Here is a 24,495-nt window from a genome sequence, read left to right on the forward strand (position 1 = left end):
TGGCAAAAATTCTAGATATTTTTCCAAATATGAGTCATTCTCCAATCGACCTGTGTCTGGGGAACATTAAATAGTATGATCTCTAACTCATAGAAAATTAAAACTACCTTGAAGCTTATCTGTAATTTTTTCAGCATTATATTGATGAGCATATAGAAATCAGAAAAAGATATTATGTGTGGAGGAATCAGAACTTAGATCCACTGATAAAGTGATTTCTGGAAAAATACAATAATGAGGGACTACATTTTCTGTCTTTGCTGTGTTCACTCCCATGTGCTTTAGCTCCTGTTTCATTCCCTGCCAGTTGGGCTCCCTCTTATTCCATCCATCATGATTTCCATTTTCTGAGAAAGCACTCAAAGGACTGTCTGAAAGCTTTTGCCTTTCCTCCTAATCATAAACAAAGGAGGGAGATTTCTGGAGTATCCCAGGAGTACAAAACTGAAGAATAATAGCCAACAAGGACAACTTAATTTTTAGGAATCTTAATCATACATTCAGAGATTTGTTATGTTTGGTCTTTTTCCAATGATACCGATTTTTCATTTTATTGCTTTTTCTCTCATGTATTTGAGAATAATCTAGTATTTGTTCCCCTTTCTAGGATTTCCACATAATAATGAATTATGTCACTTTTTCTTCAGCAGGTAAAAATGTGCAAGTGTAATTTATTGCTTCCATATTTCACCTAAAGTAATTTACAGAATGTTCTCTGATATTTGATTATAAAGCATCTCAACCCTTAGAAGTTAGATCAGTTTTTCCAGATTAAGAAACTTAATCCTTAAGAATTCAAGTGTATAACTTTACTCAAGTCCCATCAATTGTAAAGGAGAATCTAGGACTGGAAAAAATTCTCTCTGACTCAGTATCTTTTACTCTGGATATTATTGTTTGAATGTAAAGACAAATGCCAGCTATTAACAAACATATCAAGACATTCACAAACCTTATCCTTACATCTAAGGAAATAAAAAATTCCCATGAATTTCTGTGCTTAAAAATTTCCTATATGATGGCCATTTCTGGTTTTCTTCTTCTAGTTTACTTTATTTCCTCCAGATTAAAAGCCCTCATTTTCATTCAATAATTAAACCATCTAAGGAACTGTTCTAGACACAGATATTAATAAGATCCCAATAATAAGGAAGCATGAATCAATATTTCAAGTATGTGAAGAAAATAAAACAGTGTGGAAAGAGAAGGGCATATGATTTTCAATAGTGAGTTTAGGTGAAAGTTCTCTGAAGAAGGGAGAATTGTAGACAGGGCAAAACAGAAAGAGGGAGCAAGACTGTACCTGTCCAGGTGAGTGAGTTCTGATTGGCAGGGAATGTATGAAGGTACATCACTAGAAACCTGAAGTTGTTAGCGCACAAGGTAGCTATGAGATAGGTATTTGTTAAAGCTGGAATTGTGATAGAAATAGGAGAAGTTAAGATAATAGAGATAACCTTCCAGAACCAACACGATTACTTAAGAAAACTACATTTCACTTGACTGGGAGTGGGGAGGTATTTTCTTCCGTGCTTCAGCACATACACCTAGTGGCTCTGACAGTGTGGACTCTGGGCTGGTGGCATCAGCAGCACAGGACAGCTTGTAATAAATACAAATCATTAGGTTCCACCCCCAACCTACATGCCCATCAGGATATCTCCAGTTGAAGTCCAGCATTTGGTGTTTTAACAAACTCTCCAGGTGATTCTGATGCAAACCAAAGCCTGAGAATCACTGAGGCACATCGTTAGTTATAGTATTTTTTTTGTAAGCAGATGAGTGCTGTCGGAAAAGCAAGGAAGCAGGAGAGAAGCAGAGGTTATGAATTAACAGAAAAGGGACATTCTTAGACAAAGAAAGAAACCTTGTTCCCCAGTGCTAAGAAAATCTGCAATCTGCTAAATTCTGCTGCTGTTGGAAGCTGAACAGGCTGTTTTAGCTCTCTATATACAGATGTATGAATTCCTAGTCAGTTACTGACAGAGGAGCGAGCGTGAAATAAGACGGAGAGATTTTTGAGGACACTGGGAAGAATTGTGTGTTCAAATTAAGTGTTTGAATGCCACGTATGAATTCTTCATCCTGTGTTCATGCTGCACTGTTTCTTTAAAATTAGAAAACAATCTTTAAGATTTTTTTTTTAACAGACTGAGAGTTCTCTCCCTTAACCCATAGATTTCAAATGTGGAGATAGAAACAAAATGAATGTACATAGTTTAAGCATAGTCATAACTTCTAGACATTATTTCACTTAGCATTTGAGAAAATGGACTTATTAGAAAAGGCCCTGAGGTGCTCATATATGTGGAACATATTATTTTTGTATACTGCATTAAGCTGACTGTGCAGAAGAAGAAGAGTTTGGTGAATTCGTGTGTGTGTGTGTGTGTGTGTTGTGTGTGATAGTTTTTCTTAATTTTTAAGAAATACTTGTGGAATGAAAAGATTTTGTGGTAAGAAACAGAAAAATACAGGTGAAAAGGCAGGGCAACTGGTTTCTGGTCCTGGCTTCAGCACGAAACACTGGAAAACAAAAACCAAACAAACTTGAGCAAACTTAGACTTAAGCGACAGCTATTTATCCAAAAGTAAGAATGCACTATGAGAGGGGTGCTAGGGTGGCTTGTCCATTAAGCGTCTGACTCTTGATTTTCCCTCAAGTCATGATCTCACAGTTCATGAGATCAAGCCCTGTGTGGGGCTGTGTGATGACAGTACAGAGCCTGCTTGGGATTCTCTCTCTCCCTCTCTCTCTCTCTACCCCTCCCCTGCTCCTGCACACATGCTGTCTCTCAAAATAAGTAAATAAACTTGGGGGGAAAAAAGACTGTGCTGTGACCTCCTTTACAGAAACTGTTCCTTTTGGCTTGCCAGCAGATTTTCAATCAGGTATCAGCCTGCAGCATCATGGAATAAAGTGGGGAACTATGGAATAAAGTGGTGGTTCCTAACACCAATGTGTTTTCTTCTGGAGTCACATTTGGATTCAGATTAATATTAAGTGTTAACAGCCAATATTCTGCAATGCCATTAATAAGAAATAAGAGAATAGATGTACACAAAGGATTCTTCTCTCATACCATATATCTACACTTACATATACAATGCTGATTTCACTTTTCCTATTGTCTAAATAATGGAATAGGGTGAATTGTACCAATTCTCACAGCATACCAATCTCATAGGCTTCTCTGATGATAAACTAAGACTGGGTGGATGAGTTCCTAGTATTCTGTACAGCACTTAGAAAATAAATAATCATTGTTAATATGTGTGTGTTCTTTAGTTTTTCCTACCTTTACTTACTATGCTCAGAATTCAAGGAGCTTTTCCAAATAGGATTCTTCAAAGATTTAGAAGTAATGGCAATTAACCTTGATCACTCTGGATTTGTCTGTTCACATCATCATTCTGTTACCTTCCATCATACAAATAGAAACAGACTGCCTTTTCAAACTGTCTTCACAAACGAGGAAATTTCCATTCCTTTCTGCTCCTCAAACTTTTCCTCATCTCAGCATGTCTCCCTTAAGGGGCATAGAATCCATCTGCCTAAAGTCTTAGGAAAACAAAAATCAGGCTATATTTAAGGCATTGAAGATGTATGCTCGTTACCAGCTCATCTCCTAATTTTCAGCCGATCTCCTAATTTCCCATTTATTTGGTTTTATCTATTGTGACAGCACATTTGAGGAAACTTATCCAGTAGCTCCCAGATGGTACCCAAAGATAAAGAATATTTTTTCTCCATCTAAATCTTTAATACTGTACTTTTTCAGGGTCTTAAAACATATTAACTCTATTCTTAGATGAGCACTAATAAGGAACCTTGGCAAATGGTTATACCCCTTTCCTCCCAAGCCCCGTGTTCCTGGCTCACCCACAAGGAGGACATAAGAGCTGAAGACATTTCTCACCCTCCCCCAGGGTACATTCCTCCATATCATCCCTTGATAAACACAGTGGGCAGCATGGGCTTTGGGGCGCAAATACCTTTAACCATGTCACTGCCAAAGAAGTTTTGCATTGTCTGTAAAGAAACTCCATCGTGATTGGAAACTCTTTGGTTCTGTTCAAGTCTGTCTCAGTTTCTGACTCTACTTGTATTGTGATTAAAAGTAATTAGCTGCTCGAGAGTGCAGGCTTCAACATCAGAAAGACCTGAATTGAACCTCTCAGTTTCCTTACCTGTGAAATTGAAATAGTGAAAGAAACTAATGTACAATGTTGTTGTGAGGATTAAATCAGGTACTCCCTTAGAAAACTTACAACAATGTTTCTCAATACTCAAATAATTACCTATTATTTTATCATTATTTTTCCATAATAACATTGTGGGTATTTAATATGATAGTATATGCGAACCATCAGCTATCATTCCTAAAAAAACAAAACAAAAAACAAAACAAAAAACAAAAAAAAACGCACATTAAGCACTTGATAAATGTGGTGATGCTGATGTTGATGTACATACAAATACAACAAAGAAACTTTCTCTTGTTGCCACAGAAATAATAAGAGTTGAATGCAATGAAGGACTTTCTATCTTTGAGGAAAATAGAAATAGAAAATAGAAATAAACAGAACAGAAACAGGTTTAGCCACAGCATTGAAAACCAAGGCAGACAATTCATACTTGCCCCAAAAAATGTTTTGTAAAATTCTTTGTTTCACGATACAAGTGCAAAACAAAAAATTGCAGCGCGTTGTGAGCACATTTGTCAAACCTTTGAGTATGAATGAAAGAAAATCGTGAGGCTCCCAAAGCTTTCAAACTCAACGTTATAGGTCATAAAGAAGAACTGGATGTTGAACATATTCCAACAAATAAACAACTGTAACTCTGGGCAAGATATATAAAATATGTCAGGCATTGTAAAACAGACAGTGTAGAGCTGTGATTCCTTGTGATAAAGGAAACAGGAAGTGAGCTAGATATCCATGCAGGTTCTCTGCCAGATGGTGCTTTATAAGCTCAGCCAAGGAAGTTGAATGCAAATTGAGGGCAGCTCTCTACCTACTGGAGGGAGAAGACCAAAGTGATTTTAGAGAGTGTGAGGGGTCAAAATTTGGGGCACCTAGTGGATATAAAGAAGTTGAAGAAGGAAGGAGCCCTAGAAATCTACTTAGGTATCCGTTTGAGGTTTTCACCAAGTACTAAGCTGCAAATTCATGGGTCAAGATTCTAAAAAGCTTGGCAGAGAACATCTCTGAGACAGAGTAGGCTGTAAGTTGCATGGAAATTCTGGAGGTCATTCAGTATTGGGACAACTGGAGTTCCAAAAAGGGAGAGTGGACAGAGCTCTTTGAACACCTTGGACATTGACATGAAATCCTAGAAGGGCCATACCATAGGAATAGGAGTATAAGGTATGGTTTCTGATTTCATGAAATTGATTCAATATCATGTGCTCCTTTCACATCTGAAACTGGGAGTGCATCTAAAAGCCTAACAATAGCTGCCCTGCTCTTCCCAGATATGCCCCACATCCAGTGGACAAGGGTCCCCTCCCAGCTGGTTCCCCTAACAATCAAACATGTTGCACTCCAACTAATGGCTTTCACTTGCCTGTAAACCCATTAAATTATTCAAACAAACCACTCACATTCTCCTTTGGGAATGAGAGGAGTTACCCCATCTAGCTGTTACTACCGAGCCTGCCTCTCATGGCCATTTGTTTGTTTGCTTTGTCCCCAAGTGTAACCCAGGTGTGCCCCTTGCCTGGTGTGCAGTTTCCTCCTTCCCCCAGTCTATGAGTATCTATGTCTAATAAACTGCTATCAATCCTATCTTTCCAGCATCAGGTACCATGCTTTCATCTATTTCCATAACCCTACAGTAGAAATCCCTTTCTCACCAACAAGGCTAATAGCAGGAAATTAGGAGAGAATACTGTAACCAAAGAGTGAGGGCTAATTAGCATCTACCCTAATAAGGCATACAGTCAAGATGCAAAACCATTAACATGATCCTGCCTGCCAGCTCAAATCAGATTCTCTTTATATAGGATAATATGACCCATATTCTCAATAACATAGCATTTGCAATGCCTTTGGGCACATTAAAAAAAGGCAAACAAAAAGCAGAAAGATAATCAGAATAAAGTAAAACAGCTAATAAGAAGAGATTCAGGATGAAAAAAGATTCTAGAATTAGGAGAAAAGAGCCTTAATAATTTTGAAACTAAATTTATGTATATGAGGGATGAAATGATGAAAAAAATAAATTATAGATAATGGTATCCAGATTTCTCACTGCCAGAGAAAGAAATTAACAAATAAGAAATCATATTTTTAAAGTCATATAGGAAAAAAAATCCTTGAAATTTACAATTCTAATCTAGTAAAATTTTAGAGATAAATATTAAACATTTTCAGGCTGAAAGGAAATGATGACAGGTATAAATTTGCACATATGCTAAGGGATACAGAGTATTACATGTGGCAAATGCGAAAGGAAGTATATGCAAATTGTGGTATATCCACAGTGAAATATTATTCAGCAATAAAATGGAATAATATAAAAACTACTCAAATAGAACTCAATATACTTATGCGGAGAGAAAAAAACCAAACTGCTAGCAAAAAGCATATACTTTATGAATACATTGATGTAAAATTTTAGAAAGATGTACACTAATCTGTAATAACAAAATCATCTCAACCTTTGACGGGTTGAGTGGAAAAATGTACCGGGGAAGAAGAACAACAGGAAACTTGGGAGTAGTGTGTATGTTCATTATTTTGAGTTTGATGATGATTTCATGGGTGTGTATGTATATTAAATTTATCAAATTGTATACTGTAAATATGTGCAATTTCTTATATGTCCATTATTCCTCAATAAAGACATGCATGTGATATTAATAGATTTTGAGGAGGGTTACCCAACATAACAGAAAATGTGGTGGTATGCTAACAAAAGGCATCTTCAGGGGCACCTGGGTGGGTCAGTTTGTTGAGCATTAGACTCTTGAGTTCTGCTCAGGTCATGATCTCAGGGTCATGGGATTGAGCCCTGAGTTGGGCCCGCTGCTGTGCATGGGACCTACTTAATATTCTCTCTCTCTCTCTCTCTCTCTCTCTCTCTCTCTCTCTCTCTCCCCCCCCCCCCACCTCTGCCTCTGCCACCCCTCTCTACCATTCACTCTCTCTCAAATTAAGTAAAAAAAAGTGTCTTCAGTACCTTGACAATAGAGCTACATGTGTGGGGTGGGAGCAGTAGAGTGGTAGCAGAAGAGGAAGAGCATTGGATGTTGCGATTAGAGTTACAAAATGAAGTAACAGTCAGATGCCAGGAACTGCCAAGTGTTCATTAGGCGCTTCAACTTTTATTGTGTTTCTGGAATGCAGGATCTGTTGAGAGATGAAGTCAAATCACAAGGGCTTTGTATGTTGTGCTTATATATTTCATCTTTCCAGTCCCCACTTAAAATTCATAAGTTCAAAGAAGTATCCTGAAATTTCCATCATTCAAATGGACCCATCCTTCTTGTGTCCTTACCAGAAGCTGTGCTGTCTGTTGTCAGAGCACCTGTGACTCACTGGGGAATTATATGCTTACAATTCAATTTTCCCTGATAATCTAAACTTTTCACACTGAGCTAGAAATATTCTATTTTGTTTTCTTTATATTTTGAATAGGAAGTGGCCTAGTATAGATGAATAAATAATATTGAAATGAATGACTCTGTAGGAGAGAAATAAAATACTGGTAGTATGCTTCTTTTCTTTTCATCTCAACATTATAAATAACTTTACAAGGTGTTCTGATCCTAAATACTAGCACTTAGGTAAAAGTCTTAGTTGACTTAGCACTGGTTATGTTTTTAACAGGGCAATTCTATCAGAGAGGTTAGCTGAAGATTTAATCCAGAAAGAAAAAGACCATGATAGAGAGAACAAATCAGTTTCTCTAGCTTTGACTTGTTTGTGAAAGCCTAGTCAGTTCTTTTAAGAATCATCTTCCAGGAGGTCTACTTTGCTTATTTTTTCTAATATTCCCTGAAATATTGAGAAAAAAATTAAGTTCTACATGACACCTATCATTCAAAAATTATAGCATGCCATGGTAAGTTTATGAGAGCACAGAATATCTCTTGTATTTATTAGGAAGTGAGGAACAGCTTTCACTTCATTCAGAGAGCTGAAGAATATTGGAAGCTGTGTCCGCCTTTCATGTATCATGGAGCTTAAAAAAAACCTGAACTGCCAAATAGTCACATTGTAATACATTTTATTATGGTAATTCAGGTATTTGTTTCTTTAAATGTATTTAAAAGTTCTGTAGTTCATTTGGTGTGTATTTTCCAGTGTAACCCACATCTAAAGTTATTACATAATTCATTAAAAAACATATTTTGATTTTAATATTTGCCAAATTTTCAGAAAATATACAAAGTAAAGCCCTCTTGAGCTAAAGTTTATAAACCTCTAGATTTTTAGTTGGAGGATATTTTAGATGTCTTTGAATTTCACTCTTCTAATCTGCTTGCTTTTTCATGTAAATGATACTCTTTCAAGTGGCTGACAGTTTCCTCTGTAATAATCTGAGTCTTTCACAGGCTGATATTGATTTTTGCAGAATGAACAACATGTTTTTTCTCGTTAAATAGGTACTGTTTTAAATGGTATATATTTAAATACATAATATATTTCAGTCAGTTTTTTTAATAATTAATCAACATCAGATGGAAGCTGTATACTCTGTTTCCTCTCAGAGATGTGTTCAGTCAGCAGGCTGATTATCAAAACCAGTATTTTATCTCTGTGATTCAGAGTATTTTTAGGTGGACATCTTCAGAATGCATGCCCGAATCTCTTTGTTTTTAACACTGTAGACAATTGGGTTGAACATTAGAGGAACAAGAAAGTGTAGATAGGCGAGAAACATGTATATACCTGAGCTGGTAGCTTCTTTTTCCCAAAGTGATGGACCATAGACAGGCTGACCAGTGGGGTATAAAATAGTAATACAGCACAGCTGTGGGAAATGCAGGTGTTAAAGGCTTTGAGCCCCTCAGTGTTAGAAGAAATGCTCAATACTGTCCTTAAGATTAGCATGTAGGAGAGGAGAATGAGTACAGCATCCAAAGCCAGTGTGGAGAGCATGACAAAGAGCCCAAAGCCACTGTTCACAAGAGTGCTAGAACTGGCTAGCCTTAAAACATCAGGATGAACACAATATGAATGAGACAGAGCATTCATAGGCTGAAATTGCTGTCTTCCAAGGATCAAGGACAGGGGCAGATGGAGAGCAGCACTATGTATCACAATGGCCAGCCCAATGGCCCCAATGCGCTTGGTTGTGAGAATGGTGGCATAGCATAACAGCTCTCGAATACCCACATGGTGGTCAAAAGCCATGGCCAAGAGCACAGATGATTCAATAACTGAGAAAGTATGGATGAAGAAGAGTTGTGTAAAGCAGGTTGCAGCTCCCACCTCTCTCTGGCCCAGGAGAAAGACAGCTGTCATTGAAGGCAATGTAGAAGCTGAGAGGCCCAGGTCTGCCATTGAAAGCATGGACAGGAAGAGGTACCTAGGTGTGTGGAGGCTAGGGACAGGCTTGACAATGTACATTATGGTGATGTTGCCCAGCAAAGACACAACATAGATAGAGCAGATAGGAATAGCTGTCCAGCAATGAGAGGTCTCCAGTCCTGGGAGTTCCATCAGTATGAAGATGAAGTTCCTGGCATTATTGTTGTTAAGAACTGCCATAACTTTGGGAAGAGCTTGCCCTGGAAAAATTGTGGAGAAGGCAAAAAGTTATTCTTTCACAGCATTTTCCTAGCATCTCATCCCACAACGCCCATGACCCATGCTTGCAGAGTAATATCACTCTCCTCCTCTTTTTACAGCTCTGAATCCCATTCCTTTAGAAGTTCCTCTAGAGTACAATGCTGGCTCTTTTCTTTTTTTTTAAAATTTTTTTTTTCGACGTTTTTTATTTATTTTTGGACAGAGAGAGACAGAGCATGAACGGGGGAGGGGCAGAGAGAGAGGGAGACACAGAATCGGAAACAGGCTCCAGGCTCCGAGCCATCAGCCCAGAGCCTGACGCGGGGCTCGAACTCACGGACCGCGAGATCGTGACCTGGCTGAAGTCGGACGCTTAACCGACTGCGCCACCCAGGCGCCCCAATGCTGGCTCTTTTCTTGGCTGCCACGAAGCCTAGTTTTCAGAGGCTTTTTGTGCCTTTCATAGACAGAAAATTCCTTCCTCATTTGAAGATATGTCAAGTTTTGAAAAATGGAAAGGGAAACTCTGTGGTGAGAGTGCGTGGTACAGATGCATAAACTAGATTAGTTTTAATACCAGAAAATTGGGCTCTAAAGAAACCTAGGTAAGGATAATTGTATTTAATGGCTGCCTGGGAGTTAGAAAATAAAGTGTAAGAATGTTAATACTGACTCTGAACTCCTGATGTCACCAGAAATATCTTTTTCTCTGAAAGGGATTCAAAAGTAATATATGTGACAAGAAGACAAGCTCAAGGGTTTGGGCTTGATGTGTATGTCTACTGGGTTAAATCCCTTCTCAATTTTTGTTATCACTCTCTGAAAAAGTGTTTGGATAGCTGGTTCAGATGTATGAGACGAAGAAGATGAAGACTAGATAATCTTTGCAGCTAAAAATACATGTATTCTCAATGGCATCACACATTTACTGAGCTCCTACTACTTCATTTAAATAATATAATGACAGGCAATCTATAACATGCCTTTGAAGGTCTAGTAATCCACTGGTCAACACAGAACACATCCATGAGGGCAATGACCATGGGACAGATAAAACTTCCCTGCTGGGAATCTACATTACGCTCTCCACAACTCACCTTTTTCATTTTTTTTTAAAACTTTATTCAGTTTTGAGAGACAGAGAGAGACAGAGCATGAGCAGGAAAGGGGCAGAGAGAGGGAGACGCAGAATCTGAAGCAGGCTCCAGGCTCCGAGCTGTCAGCACAGAGCCGGACGCGGGGTTTGAACTCACGAACTGTGATATCATGACAAGAGCCAAAGTTGGACGCTCAACTGACTGAGCCATGCAGGCGCCCCAACCACAACTCACCTTTTTAAAGAATGATCCTGGTACTTTCAAAGACAATTAAAGAAAGGAATACAGTGTGAAAACTGAGTACATAGAGTTCAAAAGAAACCTTGGTCACATATATGAAGTTCACACTGAATGATGATTTTCTTTGCTAACACCTTAGGAAAATTCTCTTAACAAGGGAATTTTCAACATGCTCTGGCCAGTCATGACCAGTAGGGGGCAGCCGTGACCAGTAGAACAATCATTGTATTCCACTTTTTCATACGCTAATTATAATGTTGCCCATAAAGTCATGAAGAATACTTTCAACATACTAACCATTAGTCTAAGGAAAACCTAGAGAAGAAATTCTGTGAAGAGTGAACAACGTGTCAGAATCAAAGCAACATGGCATTTGAACAGTAAACAAATATTGGCAATTATCATAGGGCAAGTTGTGGAGGAGGAAGAAGAGTATAACCACGCATAAGAAAGGCAAAAAGCAGAGGCAGGCCTATCAGATTTGAGAAAGGATCTGCAATGGAAAGAGGAGGACTGAGTTTCTGTGTGTTTATGCCCATGGAGAAGTAAGGGTAGCTGAGTACTAGTAGTCATCTTTGTTCTAATAAAAACTCCCTCTGGTTCCAGAGGGCAAGGTGTGCAATGCATACACTTGGTATTCATTAACTTGCCTCAACAGTTTTTCTTATAAGCTGTTAATCTCAGTGTATTTTCTTTTTTTTTTTTTAATTTTTTTTTAACGTTTATTTATTTTTGAGACAGAGACAGAGCATGAATGGGGGAGGGGCAGAGAGAGAGGGAGACAGAATCGGAAGCAGGCTCCAGGCTCTGAGCCATCAGCCCAGAGCCCGACGCGGGGCTTGAACTCACCGACCGCGAGATCGTGACCTGAGCTGAAGTCGGACGCTTACCCGACTGAGCCACCCAGGCGCCCCTATCTCAGTGTATTTTCAAAAGAAAAGAAAAGCATCCCCCTCCCAAAGTCATATACTAAAATTCTCATGAATGCAGAGAAGTTATAATTATTAATCAAAATAAAACATCTGGGATTCAGCATTAATATTCCTGGGAGAATATTTAACAAGCGGCTATAAATAAAACAGCAAATCCATTACTGAACCATGACGAGTAGGAAAGAGGACAATTTTATATCCAGAAGACTAGATAGTATGTGACTAACCAGTGATCAATTCACAAGTAGGAAAAGTCTCAGGGGCTACTTGGAAGTCTTTGCCTTGACTCTACCTTCTAAGAATGTCGGGAAAGAAAGGCTGCTACTGTCAGACTCTAAAGCATGGTGTATGGATTCTATCTATGTGTCTCATTCTGCCCAGAATAGGTATTGAGCTGTGTAGGAACCAGTCATGTCAGGAATGCAAGCTTCCATCCTCCAAGGATTGTGGATCCTCGCCAAATATAAAGCTGAATGGGAAGAATCAAGGACACTAGGGATTTGGGGAATTGCCTGAGACAGGAAAGCAGAGAAAGAAAATAGTACCAGACACTATTCTGTGAATAGTATGAAGTAATTGTTTTCAGTATATTTCGATGTATATTATGTGTCAGGCACATTACTGGACTTTGCAGAGAGGTAGTGGTGTATATAAAACCTAATTCTGATAGAGAATAATTATCCAAAGAGCATCATTTCATCTGAAATAGTTGTGGCAATCAGTGAGGAGAAGAGGGAGAGGTGTTTCTGACAGGCCCAGTCATGATGCCAAATGTTTAAGGACCAAGGAGATATAATCAAGCAGAAGTTAGAAGCATGTATTTCTCTGCTTATTTCTCCTCGCTGTCCACTTCTGAGTATGAGCATATGGGAGAATTAACCCTCCCACATGAACATTTGACAGGATGTTTATGGTCACAAAGTGAGCAGCAAAAATGCTATCTTCTTTATTTGAGCTTTACCAGGAAAAAAAAAAAAAGAGAGAGAGAGAGAGAAACTTTGAAGATTTTTCAAAGTCATCTTGTCCAATTCCTGCTAAATTGTTACTGCAATATCCATAAAATAAATGTGAAACTCTGTCTCAGAAAGTAATCCATTCTATAGTGGTATTTAAGTAACTCATGAAAGACATCTTTCTGTGCTGCCTTTTGTGCGAATTGGAGACGTGTTCTAAGCCCTTACTTAGTAATTGACAGTCTAGATTGTACCCGATGAAATGAACCACCTGGATTTCCTTTACTCCCATAGTCTGAAAGGATTTCTGTATGTTTAATATTTAGTAAGGAGTAACTATAAAATGTTGTTATTCTTTTACTCATAGAGAAGGGGTGCATATACAACTCCCTGGATTTGGACTCACAAAGAAATGCTAAAATAACAGGAATTAACAAGGAGTGGAAGGCAGGACACCTCTGGATAAAGGCTATGACTTGCAGTGAAAGCCACTGTTATGCTTGTCTCTTTATTTATTTATTTTTGTTTTATTTTTTACAGTTTATTTATTTTGAAAGGGAGGAGGGGCAGAGAGAAAGAAAGAGAGAGAGAGAGAGAGAGAGAGAGAGAGAGAGAGAGAGAGAATCCCAAGCAGACTCCACACTGTCAACATGGAGCCTGACTTGGACTTGAACCCACAAACCATGAGATCATGCTTTGAGCCAAACTTGGACACTTAACCGACTGAGCCACCCAGGCTCCCCTGTTATGCGTCTCTCTGGACACAATTCACTCCTCAGTTTCTTCCCTAAGTGTCTCATCATTATAAACTGAGGGGTGTTGACATTTTGTTGAATAGTGCCTAATATTCATAGAAGATAGTGGAAATTTGAATTCCAAAAATCTTGTCTCAAAAATATACAACTTTCTGAGAAACACTGCTGTATTGCCCATACCCTATGGGGCTCTTTGGCTTTACAGACTTTCAAGTTGTTAATGCTGCTTCAAAGCACTAGATGGACAAAGATGGAGTCCTGGAACTGTTTGCACCTGCCCTGGGAAACACTACATGAACTAAGTCACATCAGTTCTTCAGGGAGGAAAACCAAGAAACAGACTCTTAACCACAGAGAACAAACTGATAGTTACCAGAGGGGAGGTGGGGGTGGGGATGGGTGAAACAGGTGTTAGGGATTAAGGAGGGCACTTTCGATGAGGACCTGGTGATGTATGGAAAGGTTGAAACTATATATATTGTACCCATGAAACTAATATTACACTGTGTGTTAAGTGGAATTTCAATAAAAACTTAAAACACCCCAGCATGAATGCAGAGTTATTATGCTTTTTAAAAAAATCTCATAGCCTACGTTCCATTTTATCAATCCTTTAAATCATTTCTTTTAAGACAAGAACTCTACATAGCTTTTCATCCTGGGAGATTTATTAGTAAATATTTGGTGTTGCCTCTGTTATAATATTGTGTGAGAATTATGAATCATATTTTCAGATTTCCAGTTTCCCTCCTTCCCTCCTTTGCTTACCTCTTCCCTCTTGTCTTTCTTACCTACATTATTTATCAATTATCTAATATGTGCCTTACATAAATGATGTTTGGGTTGGTAGTTGATCTTAAACTTTACGGGAAATAATTGAGTGGTTGTTGGGTAAGGAAAGGGGGCCAGGGATTATTCCCCAAAACTATAGAATATATCATATAAGAGGATTAGAGGCACTGTATACCTCCAGTAAATGTTTTTCTTGTCTCAGAGATCCTCACACCGAGTTTACAACCATATCTAGGATAGCCCATGACTTTTCTTGACTTCCATCCCAAGTATGCATACAACATGATTTAAGGTAAGCTAATGTGGTTCGAGGAGATTCTATCACTCACCAGACCCCAGGGCAGGGACACAAGCTCTGTGGATTGTCATGCAGCTGGGGGCTCATGAGGCCCCCTGCCTTGAGCATAGTGCCAAGTAAGCAAGTTTATAAAGCATTGGTTCTGGAGGCTCACAACCAATCCCAGTGAGACTCACACCCAATCCTTGTGGTATAGGATCTCAACAAGCATCAGATGTTCATGTGCTAATCTTAGTGTGTCTTTGCCAGGCCTCTAGGTGAGGTATGATTATACACTTAGAACATGGAGCCAGTCCTTCTTTGAACTTCCTTTCTTCTTTTCCCACTCTAAGACATCCTTAGCCCCTTATAAGATATTTTTTTAATGTTTATTTATTTTTGAGAGAGACAGAGAGAGACAGAGCATGAGATGGGGAGGAGCACAGAGAGAGAGAGAGGGAGGCACAGAATCAAAACAGGCTCCAAGCTCTGTGTTGTCAGAACAGAGCCCAATGTGGGGCTCGAACTCACCAACTGAACCATGAGATCATGACCTGAGCCAAAGTCGATCGCTCAACTGACTGAGCCACCCATGTGTCTTAGCCCCTAAGAAGTAGAAGTTATCACATTGATCCTAGCTTTTTTGGGTCCTGGAAACATCTTGCGTCATATTCTGATCTCCAGGACATACAATCTTTATATCCTCCCTGATCCCCCAATTCAGCAGGTTTTTTTCCCTTCAATTGTATATATCTTGGGTGGTGAGAGCTGAATATCTGCAGCACTATTTTCATGAATGATAACAAGACCAATATTATTTTGCACTGATCGGTCTTTGTTACAATAACATACAGCTAACTTTTCCCTAGTGCTGCCCCCTTTCCTCCTCCATACTTCCTCAAAGTGAGTTTTCAAACTTACTGAGGAATAGGTGAAGGAGATTAAAAAGGATTCACCAGGAACATATGAAAGGGTTCTGGATTTTGTTTTGAAGGTAAAAAGAAGAGTGATATAAGATGCAAAGTTTGGTCATAGTAGGCATGGAGCTGGGCAGGAGTGGCCTGGGAAATTGAAGTAGGGACCAAACTGGGCATGAGGCAGAGGAAACATCCAGGGGTACCACAACCACTTGCTAGTTCAGTGGTTCACCAAAGCACTCATACAATTCAACAGAAAGTTATACTCACGGCTAAGATTTGACACAGCAAAGGACACTGTGCAGGAACAACAGGAAAAAGGTGTCCATTGTGATGTCAAGAGAGGCCACATACAGGCTTCCAACTGTTTCTTCTCTTTCTGCAAGGGTCACCTGTAGCCACAAACCTCAGGGACACATGAGAGATGCCTCTGTCCAGAGAAGCCTGCTTGAGTTATGGAGTCAGTGTTATTAAAGCAAGCCAGTTACATAGGTATATATCTGTTGCATGACCAGTGTGTGTAGACCCCAAACCAGGCAACAGGTACACATAATAAATTCTATATTTGTCTAACATATGCTACGAACCTGGTTCATATTGAACTACTGCTTGGGCATACATAATAACACTACTACTCAGTAACTATGTGAACATTCCAGAGAATTATTTTTAGAGTTTGGTCAAGGACCATTCATCAACATGTCTACAGAGATATGCAAGAACTGAGTAAAATGGATCTGTTGCATTAACTCTTTTCTTGGAGGTATCTTCTGTGCATTTGCAGGAGTATGTCGTGACCATGACCACACTGAACATGGGTTGGAAATGTTTTCATTCAGCATGTGTGAAATATGAGTAACTTTTAATGTGACCTAAACATAATTCTAATCCTAGACAAAATACAAAAAAGACTAGAAATATTAAATCAAAACTAGGTGGATTCCCATTGTGGATCCTTAAGTGACAAGGAGAATATTTAAGGAAGAGAATGTAGCTGGAACAATTGTAATAATTTGCTAGAGAGACAGCAGGTGGTTAAGTAAGAAGGTCATTTATTTTAGGGCATGGAGCATATAATCAGCGACAAAAATTTTGAGCTAGAAAATCATCAAAAAATAATAGTGGTAGCTGTGAGTAAAGACTAACCTGCAAGTGAAGAGGAGCAATGGAAAAGTTTAAATGAGTGTGCAACATAATCTTTAGATTTTGAGAGCTATTTTCAGTTCTGCTTAGAGTTGTTTGAGAATGAAGACAGGGAAGCCAACTAGCAGGATGGCTAAATGATCTACTTAATCATTAAGGTCTAAACTGAGGCAGGAGGAGTGGAAATGTAAAAGTGGTGAAAAATATTAAGAGAGTGAAATCTACAATATTGATAAGGGATTGGAAATTACAAGTGAGGGAAAGTGAGAACCATGTGTGGCACTTGGTCTGCATTTTTGGCTAGAGTGAGGGAGTAAAGGGAAATGCCACCCACATACATGGAGAACACAAAAGTGGAAGCAGGAAGAAGTAGCAATCGAGGTTGGAGCAGAATGAGTAAGTTCTTCTTTGGCCTTGTTGAGTTTAAGATTTCCATGTAGCATACAAAGGGAATTATCCCAGAGTGACATGTGAACGTACCTGAAATTCAGGAGGGACGCTGAGTTTGAGATTGATAAGGCAACATTCATATTCAAGGGGTTAGCAAAATAAGTGAAAACAGAAAATGCAAGGAGTCAAATTATTCCAAGAGATCAGAGAATAATCAGAAATGAGGGGTGTTAGAGAAGTCAAAAAGTACAGATATTGAATAACAAGTGAATGGCCAACAGTGTCAATAATTGATGAGAGGTCCAGGGCTGAAAAGACAGATTTGAAATACGTTATTTGATTTGTTATTTAGATTTCTTGATGACTTTTGCCTAAGCAATTTCAATAGAATTGTAGAGGCAAAATTTTGTTATAATGGCGTTGAAGAGGAAATGATTTCTACTTCAGTTAAATTGTTGGCAACTATGTTGTTTGAGGATGCATACTAAATAACCCCACTATAAAGAAAAACAATGAAATGAACAGTACAAAAGTCAGCATACTGGTTTAATGCGCTGACAGTGGTGAGGTTATGTTCAGGAAAGGCTGCAGAGAAAATTTAGGTGTTAATAATTTATTATTTGATTCCTTAGGTGATATTTATACAGATGCTCATTTCATAAAAATTTATTGAATTGCACATTTATTTCAATGCAACTTTCTGTATGTACTTTATATTCCACCATAAAATATATTTAAATTTGACAAGGGGGAGAAAATTAAGACAATTAATGCATATTTTTTCAAGTAGCTTATTTATGCCAAAAAAATTTTATTGAAGTGAATTTTATTGAATGGAAGTCAAGGGATGAGATAAGAGTCTTATATAAATAAGGATAGCATGTATAATGAAATTACCCCAGAAGGTTTCTTACAGAGATTGGGGTTGAGTCTGACAATGTTATGGAGATGGGAAGTATTTGCAGAATTCTAGAAACCCCTGCAATACTATTAATGATAATATGTAGGTAAAGCAAGAGGCAGAATTACCTGGAGGAACTGAATCTCTGGAGCTCCCTTTTATCTCCTAAACAACACAGGAATCTTTACATCAGTGAAAATAAATGTATCCAAATAACATGTAACTATATGGGCAAATCTCAAAAGCATACATTTGTGACAAAGAATAGTGATTTTTTTTTTTTGGAGAACATTTAAAACAGTGCTATAAAGCACATACATGCTTATCACATACACTTTTGTGTATGCTCGTTATATACACACACATCCATTTAACATAATAAAACATGGAAAAGAAAGATAAGGAACAGAGTAAAATTGTATGATTACTTTTGGATATTGAGTTTAACATCTATGATTCAGAGAGATGGAAAGAAATTTTGCCTTTATTGTAATTTGTTTTACTTAAAAAATTCTGACTCAATTGAGGCAAAATATTATAATTCAATAGAACCATATATAAATTGTATGGCTTCTGTATGTTTTTTGTATTATTGTTTGAATCTTTTCATCCTTGAAGCATTTCATAATAATCATAATCATAATATAAACAAAAGGGGAAAAGAGAGTAAGGTGGATGGCAAAATGGAGTGTCTCAGATAACATTAAAAGAAACACATTTAGAGATGGACATGTTCGACCATCTTTGAATAAAAGAGATTACATTCTTTTTCTAATATTGGAAGGAAGAATTTTGATGGCATTTCTAGATATAGATTCTTTTATGTATGTGAAAGTGAAGAAAGGGTCTGGTGTGAAGCATAAGTGACTGGAAGAAAGTTGCAGGTATTTGAAATGGCAAGTGTGGATCATGAAAAATGTCACTGAGGGTTTCAAAAATATGCATCCAGACACTGAAAAACCAAATGAATTGAAGATCATTAATTTGTAGCCATTACAGTATGAAAACTCTAGTGTTATTCTTAGGGAGAACTCAAAAGCACAGATGTAAGACTAGAAAATACAAAATATTTAAATTGATTCCAAAGTTAAGTTTACAGTTGAAAAGTATTAAAAGAAAAAAAAAATGAGTGCTGATGGAGCTTTTCCTGGAATATGTGTGGTCCATAGTGAATAGGAAAGTCAATGATAAAATGATGGCTGTCCTGGACTTAGAGAAGGTGAGATATTTGGGACTAAAGATCTCAAGCCCAAAGTCCAAATGCAGTGAAGTCAAGGAGTGAACATTCTTGAAAGACAGAATATGATACTACAGATTGACATACTGGATTTAAACATTATACTTTTTCCAAATGATGATGATTTTTAGATTTATTTTAGAGTGTGGCAAGAGAAGTTTCATACGTCCAATATAGGTAGAGATTGTTGGTATTGTAAATTTCATGATTTTATAGTTTTTTTTAATAGCAATATTAGATATTCACTTGTTTGCTTCTTTCCTTTACTCCCTACTTCAACAACAATATCATCAATAAAACAAAGCACTATGCAAGCAAGAACTTTGCTTAATTCATATTATATCTTCAGCTCCTCAAAAAGTCAAGGATAAAGTAGGTATTCACTAAAAAGTTAACACCATGTCAAGGTATAAATACAGATGATAAGACGAAGTACTTTGTTCACTCTGTCCAAGATGAATTATAAGACTATAAACTTCTCTAAGATATATGAACCAGTGGACAAAGAAATAATGCAAATAGTTCATTATTTCAGATTTTTATTTCCTGAATAAATTATATTGTTCAATGTACATTTGTTCAAATCATAGAATAGAAACAGTTTTAAAAGTTACCCAAACCAATATACTGTATAATTCAGAAGAGTCAAACAGAATCTTTGTGGGCTTTTAGAATATCAGCAGCTCTTTGCTTTCATGAAGCATTCTTTCTCTTTTAGGATCGTGCTCATTTATGTTATAAATGTGACTTGGGATTCTCCTGGTCTTCTTTTGGTGAAGAGTTTCTGAATTTTATCTCGTATCTGCTTGGTTTTCGCTACATACACAACAGGGTTCATCACAGGGGGAATGAGAAAATGCATGTTGGCCATGGTCACGTAGATACATGAGGGAAGTTTGGGGCCAAAGCGGTGCAGTATGGACAGGCAGATCATGGGTGTGAAAAAGAGAATCACAGCACAGATGTGGGAAATGCAGGTGTTGAAAGCCTTGAGACGGCCACCATAGGATGCAATGCTCAGTACAGTTTTCAGTATCAGGACATATGAAAAGAGGATGAAGAGAAAATCAAGTCCCATAGTGGATAGCACCACAAACAGTCCAAAGATGCTATTGATCCTTGTGTTGGAACAAGAGAGCTTTATGATATCAGGATGCAGGCAGTAGGAATGAGATAGTACATTGGAATCACAGAAGCACAGCGTCCTCAAGAGGATGGGGAGAGGCACCTGCACAGTGAATGTTCGCACTATAATGGCCAAACCTATCCTGGAAATTACACCGTTGGTGAGAATGGAAGAATAGTGCAATGGACGAGAAATGGCCACATAGCGGTCAAAGGCCATTGCCAGTAAGATAGCTGACTCAAAATCCTGGAAGGTGTGAATAAAAAACATTTGGGTGAAGCAAGCAGAGAAGGTGAGCTCTCGAGCATCCAGCCAGAAGATCCCCAGCATTGTGGGGAAAGTGAAGAGGGACAGACCCAGATCAGAGACAGCTAGCATGGCCAGGAAGAGATACATAGGCACGTGGAGGGTCTGGTCCTTGCAGATAACTGTCATGATGGTCATGTTGCTCACCAAGGTAATGAAGAACATGGCACAGAAGGGTATGGAGATCCAGATGTGCACAGCCTCTAGCCCAGGTATGCCTGTCACCACAAAGGTGGAGACTATGGATGTGGTGCTATTGGTGGGCAATATAATGCCAGAGGTGCATGCCTTTCCTAGAACAAAATTTATTGACTCAGTCACAGATGTTAAAATTTGACTTGAACCTTTGACAACTCATAATACACCTTACTTTAAATTGACCCTGAGTTTTCTCTAATATGAGATTAAATGCTGTTTCCCGACACAGAGCATCTAAGCCTCTAGACTAACAAACAAGACCTGCTTTTTTTGATCAAATTCCCTAGATATTGTAGCTTTATGAAGGAAAAATGAGGAAAAAAAAGTATCATTGGTATTTAGTTTATCTAAGTACTTTAACTGATATAATGTTTGTTATAAATGAATAAATAATAAAAAATCCAAAGTATATGATATGTTCAAGTAAATTTCTTTTAAAAATCCATGCAAATTCATACTTGTTACTGTAATTACAGTGGTACATCATTCCTAGGTATTTCTTACTGCCTTAGACTACCTTGATCCATATTAGACAAAGCTACTTAAACTGTAGTTCTTGGCACATTTTGATATCCTATTATTTCTCCAGTGAGATGAGTGCAGAAATTTAAATAAACCTTTGATTTAAAGGTTTAATTTAAAGCCTGGGTGGCTCAGTCGGTTAAGCATCTGACTTTAACTCAGGTCATGATCTCTCAGTTTGTGAGTTCGAGCGCTGCAGTGGGCTCTGTGCTGACAGCTCAGAGCTTGGAGCCTGCTTTGGATTCTGTGTCTCCCTCTCTCTCTGCCTCTCCCTGCTCCCTATCTGTCTCAAAAATAAATAATAATTAAAAAAAATTAAAAGTAATAAAAAAGTAAAATAAATCTTTAGAAACTTTTGCATTAATTGACATAATGTATCTATGCTTTAATTTAAATAATTTAATTTAATAATATTAATTATTATTAGTATATAATAATAGGGTTATTATTGCATGTATTTTTCATTTCATTTCCATTAAACATAATTTTAGTTATATTTATGAAAGTATTTGGTGATTGAAAAATTTTAAGTATACCTTCACTCCATAGGTTATGAAGCACTGTTTCATGATAATTCATTGTTGAATATAAATGTGTTTTTTTTCAATTGAACATGAACAAAAACAGCAAGAATTTAGTTCTATATATTTAAAAACACTAAAATTTTGAACAAATTGTTTAATTTTTTTAATGTTTATTTATTTTTGAGAGAGAGACAGAGTGCAATCCAGGGTGGGGCAGAGAGAGAGAGGGAGAAACAGAATCTGAAGCAGGCTCCAGGCTCTGAGCTCTCGGCACAGAGCCTGATGAGGGGCTTGAACTCACGAACTGTGACATCATAACCTGAGCCGAAGTCGAAGTGATTGAGCCACCCTGGTGCCCTTAGATTGCTTAATTAAAAAAAAAAAATCATGTTCATGGTTATGTTTCACCATGTTTGACCAAAGTATTGTAAATACTTTGAATTTTAATTAAAAAGATCTAGAGATATTTTGCATAGTTACTATGTACTTGTGTAAGCAAACAGTTCATTTTTAACGATGATAACAAAATGTTATACAATGCCTATTTTATTGACTTAATTCAATATGGGTATGGTTATTTATTCATCCAAATATTCAATAAAAATCAATTATTTTTCTCCATATTCTTATTGGCTCTAAGCTTGAAGATTTTAACAAAGATCTGGGAAAGTAAAATTAGCAACTTCTTTGAAGAAGTGACAAGCTTATTTAATAATCAACAAAATGCACAGTATGTCAGAGATGAGACCGTTTTCATAGTCTTCATTACCAAAACTTTATTTAAATAAAACAATGAATCTTGTGATACACTGAATCTCTTTCCCACAGACAGCAAAGTACACATTTTTATGAGTTCACCTCTCACCAGATTCTGTTTTTATGGAACTACATACACATTGCATATATACTTATATACCCTTCCTATCGTAGCAGTCATCTCACAATGACAATAAGCCATACAAATATTTGCACGTATGCCTTTCCCAACCCCTCATCTACCCTCACTCACCAATGTCATCCTTGGTATCATTTGTGGGCCTTTGTAGAGATGTGCACTTCTAAATCATCATTCCCTGGGTGGAGCTGATGGGCCTTAGCTGTGGTGGCCTGAGTATTTCCCAGCTGCTCCTATTTGACTCCTCCCTTAAGTCTAATCTTTGGTCAGATTAAGAGTCTCAGATAATAATGGTTTTTTAAAAAGTTTTTCTATAAAGTCTGACTACCTAACTTGGTTGGCATTGTGGATAAGAAGCTGGAAGATCCAGCCCATTTGTCTCTGCTTCCATTTGACAGGTTAGTGAATTTTTCAAAATCTCAATTCAAGTCAATTTGGATCAGACTTTTAGAAATACTAACAAGGGATTCGCTAGATTTCAATGCATTGTGTTTAAAAATTACAAAAATTGGAATTATCTTCAAGAGGCTTTATTAGTATTTTTTTTAATCTGGAGTTTTGTTGTAAAAGATAGAGAATGGAGGTAGAATGGCTAGAAAACTCACTCTTTGTTGGATAAAACTCATTCTGCTTAGTCAAATCATTGCACCTTCCAACATTAAGGGTCTGGTGCCATGTTTATTCACAATGCCTTTTATTATGCATGGGTTTTGCAAAGCATTTTCAGAATCCAGAGTCTACACTTGTTGTTTTCAAAGGATGTCCGTGTTTAGATATGAGGCTGAATCTCATGGTCGGTGTAAACACAGGCATGGGTAGTTGTGCACTTCTCTAGTTCAAGAATACGTTAAACCCACTCACTTTTCTTTGGCTCAATAGCATTGTCCAACTGTTTCAGGTTCTTGAGGGAAAACAAAGTAGAGATACTTTCACAGAAAGAAACACCTCTAGATTCCTGTAGTTCTTCGTATTACGGGCTAGAGTGTCTGTACTCACTAATTTATCCATAGTCTCTTTGTTCTTAGTCTTTTCCAAATGCAAGTAAACAATATCTTCTCTCTTACCTGACATCTCAAGGTAGAGTGTTTGCTAAAGTCCTGCAGGGGCAGCTTTCTCTTCCATGTCCAAAATCAAGAGTCCTATGACCTGGTTTGAGCTTCTTTATTATTCATGCAGCTATCTCACGAGGATATAATCTCTTAGGAAGCCCCAGTCTCTTCTTGATTTATTTATTTTGAAAGTTTTAATTTAGTTATTTTAAGAGAGAGGGAGCACGCACACATGGGAAGTGCAGAGAGAGAGACGGAGAGAGAAAATCCAAAGCAGGCTCCACACTGTCAGCACAGAGCCCGATGCAGGGCTTGAACCCACGAAATGTGAGATCATGATCTGAGCCATAATCGAGAGTCTGACAGTCAGTTGACTGAGCCACCAGGTGCCACTTTTCTTGATTTAAAGTCCATTCTTCATTGTTTCCTAGGGAAGCTCCAGAAATAGCCCAAGTACCGGGTACTTTTTTTGCATCAGGTTAATTGAAAGCCTC

General features: G+C 37.8%; 2 protein-coding genes across 2 annotated transcripts; both read right to left on the reverse strand.

The window, feature by feature from the left end:
• Positions 1–8,859: 8,859 nt before the first annotated feature.
• Positions 8,860–9,740, reverse strand: LOC131488626 (olfactory receptor 51G2-like). Its single transcript, XM_058690486.1, has one exon. It carries the CDS (start codon positions 9,724–9,726, stop codon positions 8,860–8,862), a length of 867 nt encoding a protein of 288 aa, XP_058546469.1. The 5' UTR covers positions 9,727–9,740.
• Positions 9,741–20,055: 10,315 nt separating this feature from the next.
• LOC131486586 (olfactory receptor 51G2-like) lies at positions 20,056–24,023 on the reverse strand. Its single transcript, XM_058686494.1, has 2 exons — positions 24,017–24,023; positions 20,056–21,106 (listed from the first exon to the last, which is right to left on the reverse strand). Exons 1-2 carry the CDS (start codon positions 24,021–24,023, stop codon positions 20,112–20,114), a joined length of 1,002 nt encoding a protein of 333 aa, XP_058542477.1. The 3' UTR covers positions 20,056–20,111.
• Between the last annotated feature and the right edge of the window lie 472 nt (positions 24,024–24,495).

This window comes from Neofelis nebulosa, chromosome 10 (assembly GCF_028018385.1).
Source record: "Neofelis nebulosa isolate mNeoNeb1 chromosome 10, mNeoNeb1.pri, whole genome shotgun sequence".
Classification (NCBI taxonomy): Eukaryota; Metazoa; Chordata; class Mammalia; order Carnivora; family Felidae; genus Neofelis; species Neofelis nebulosa.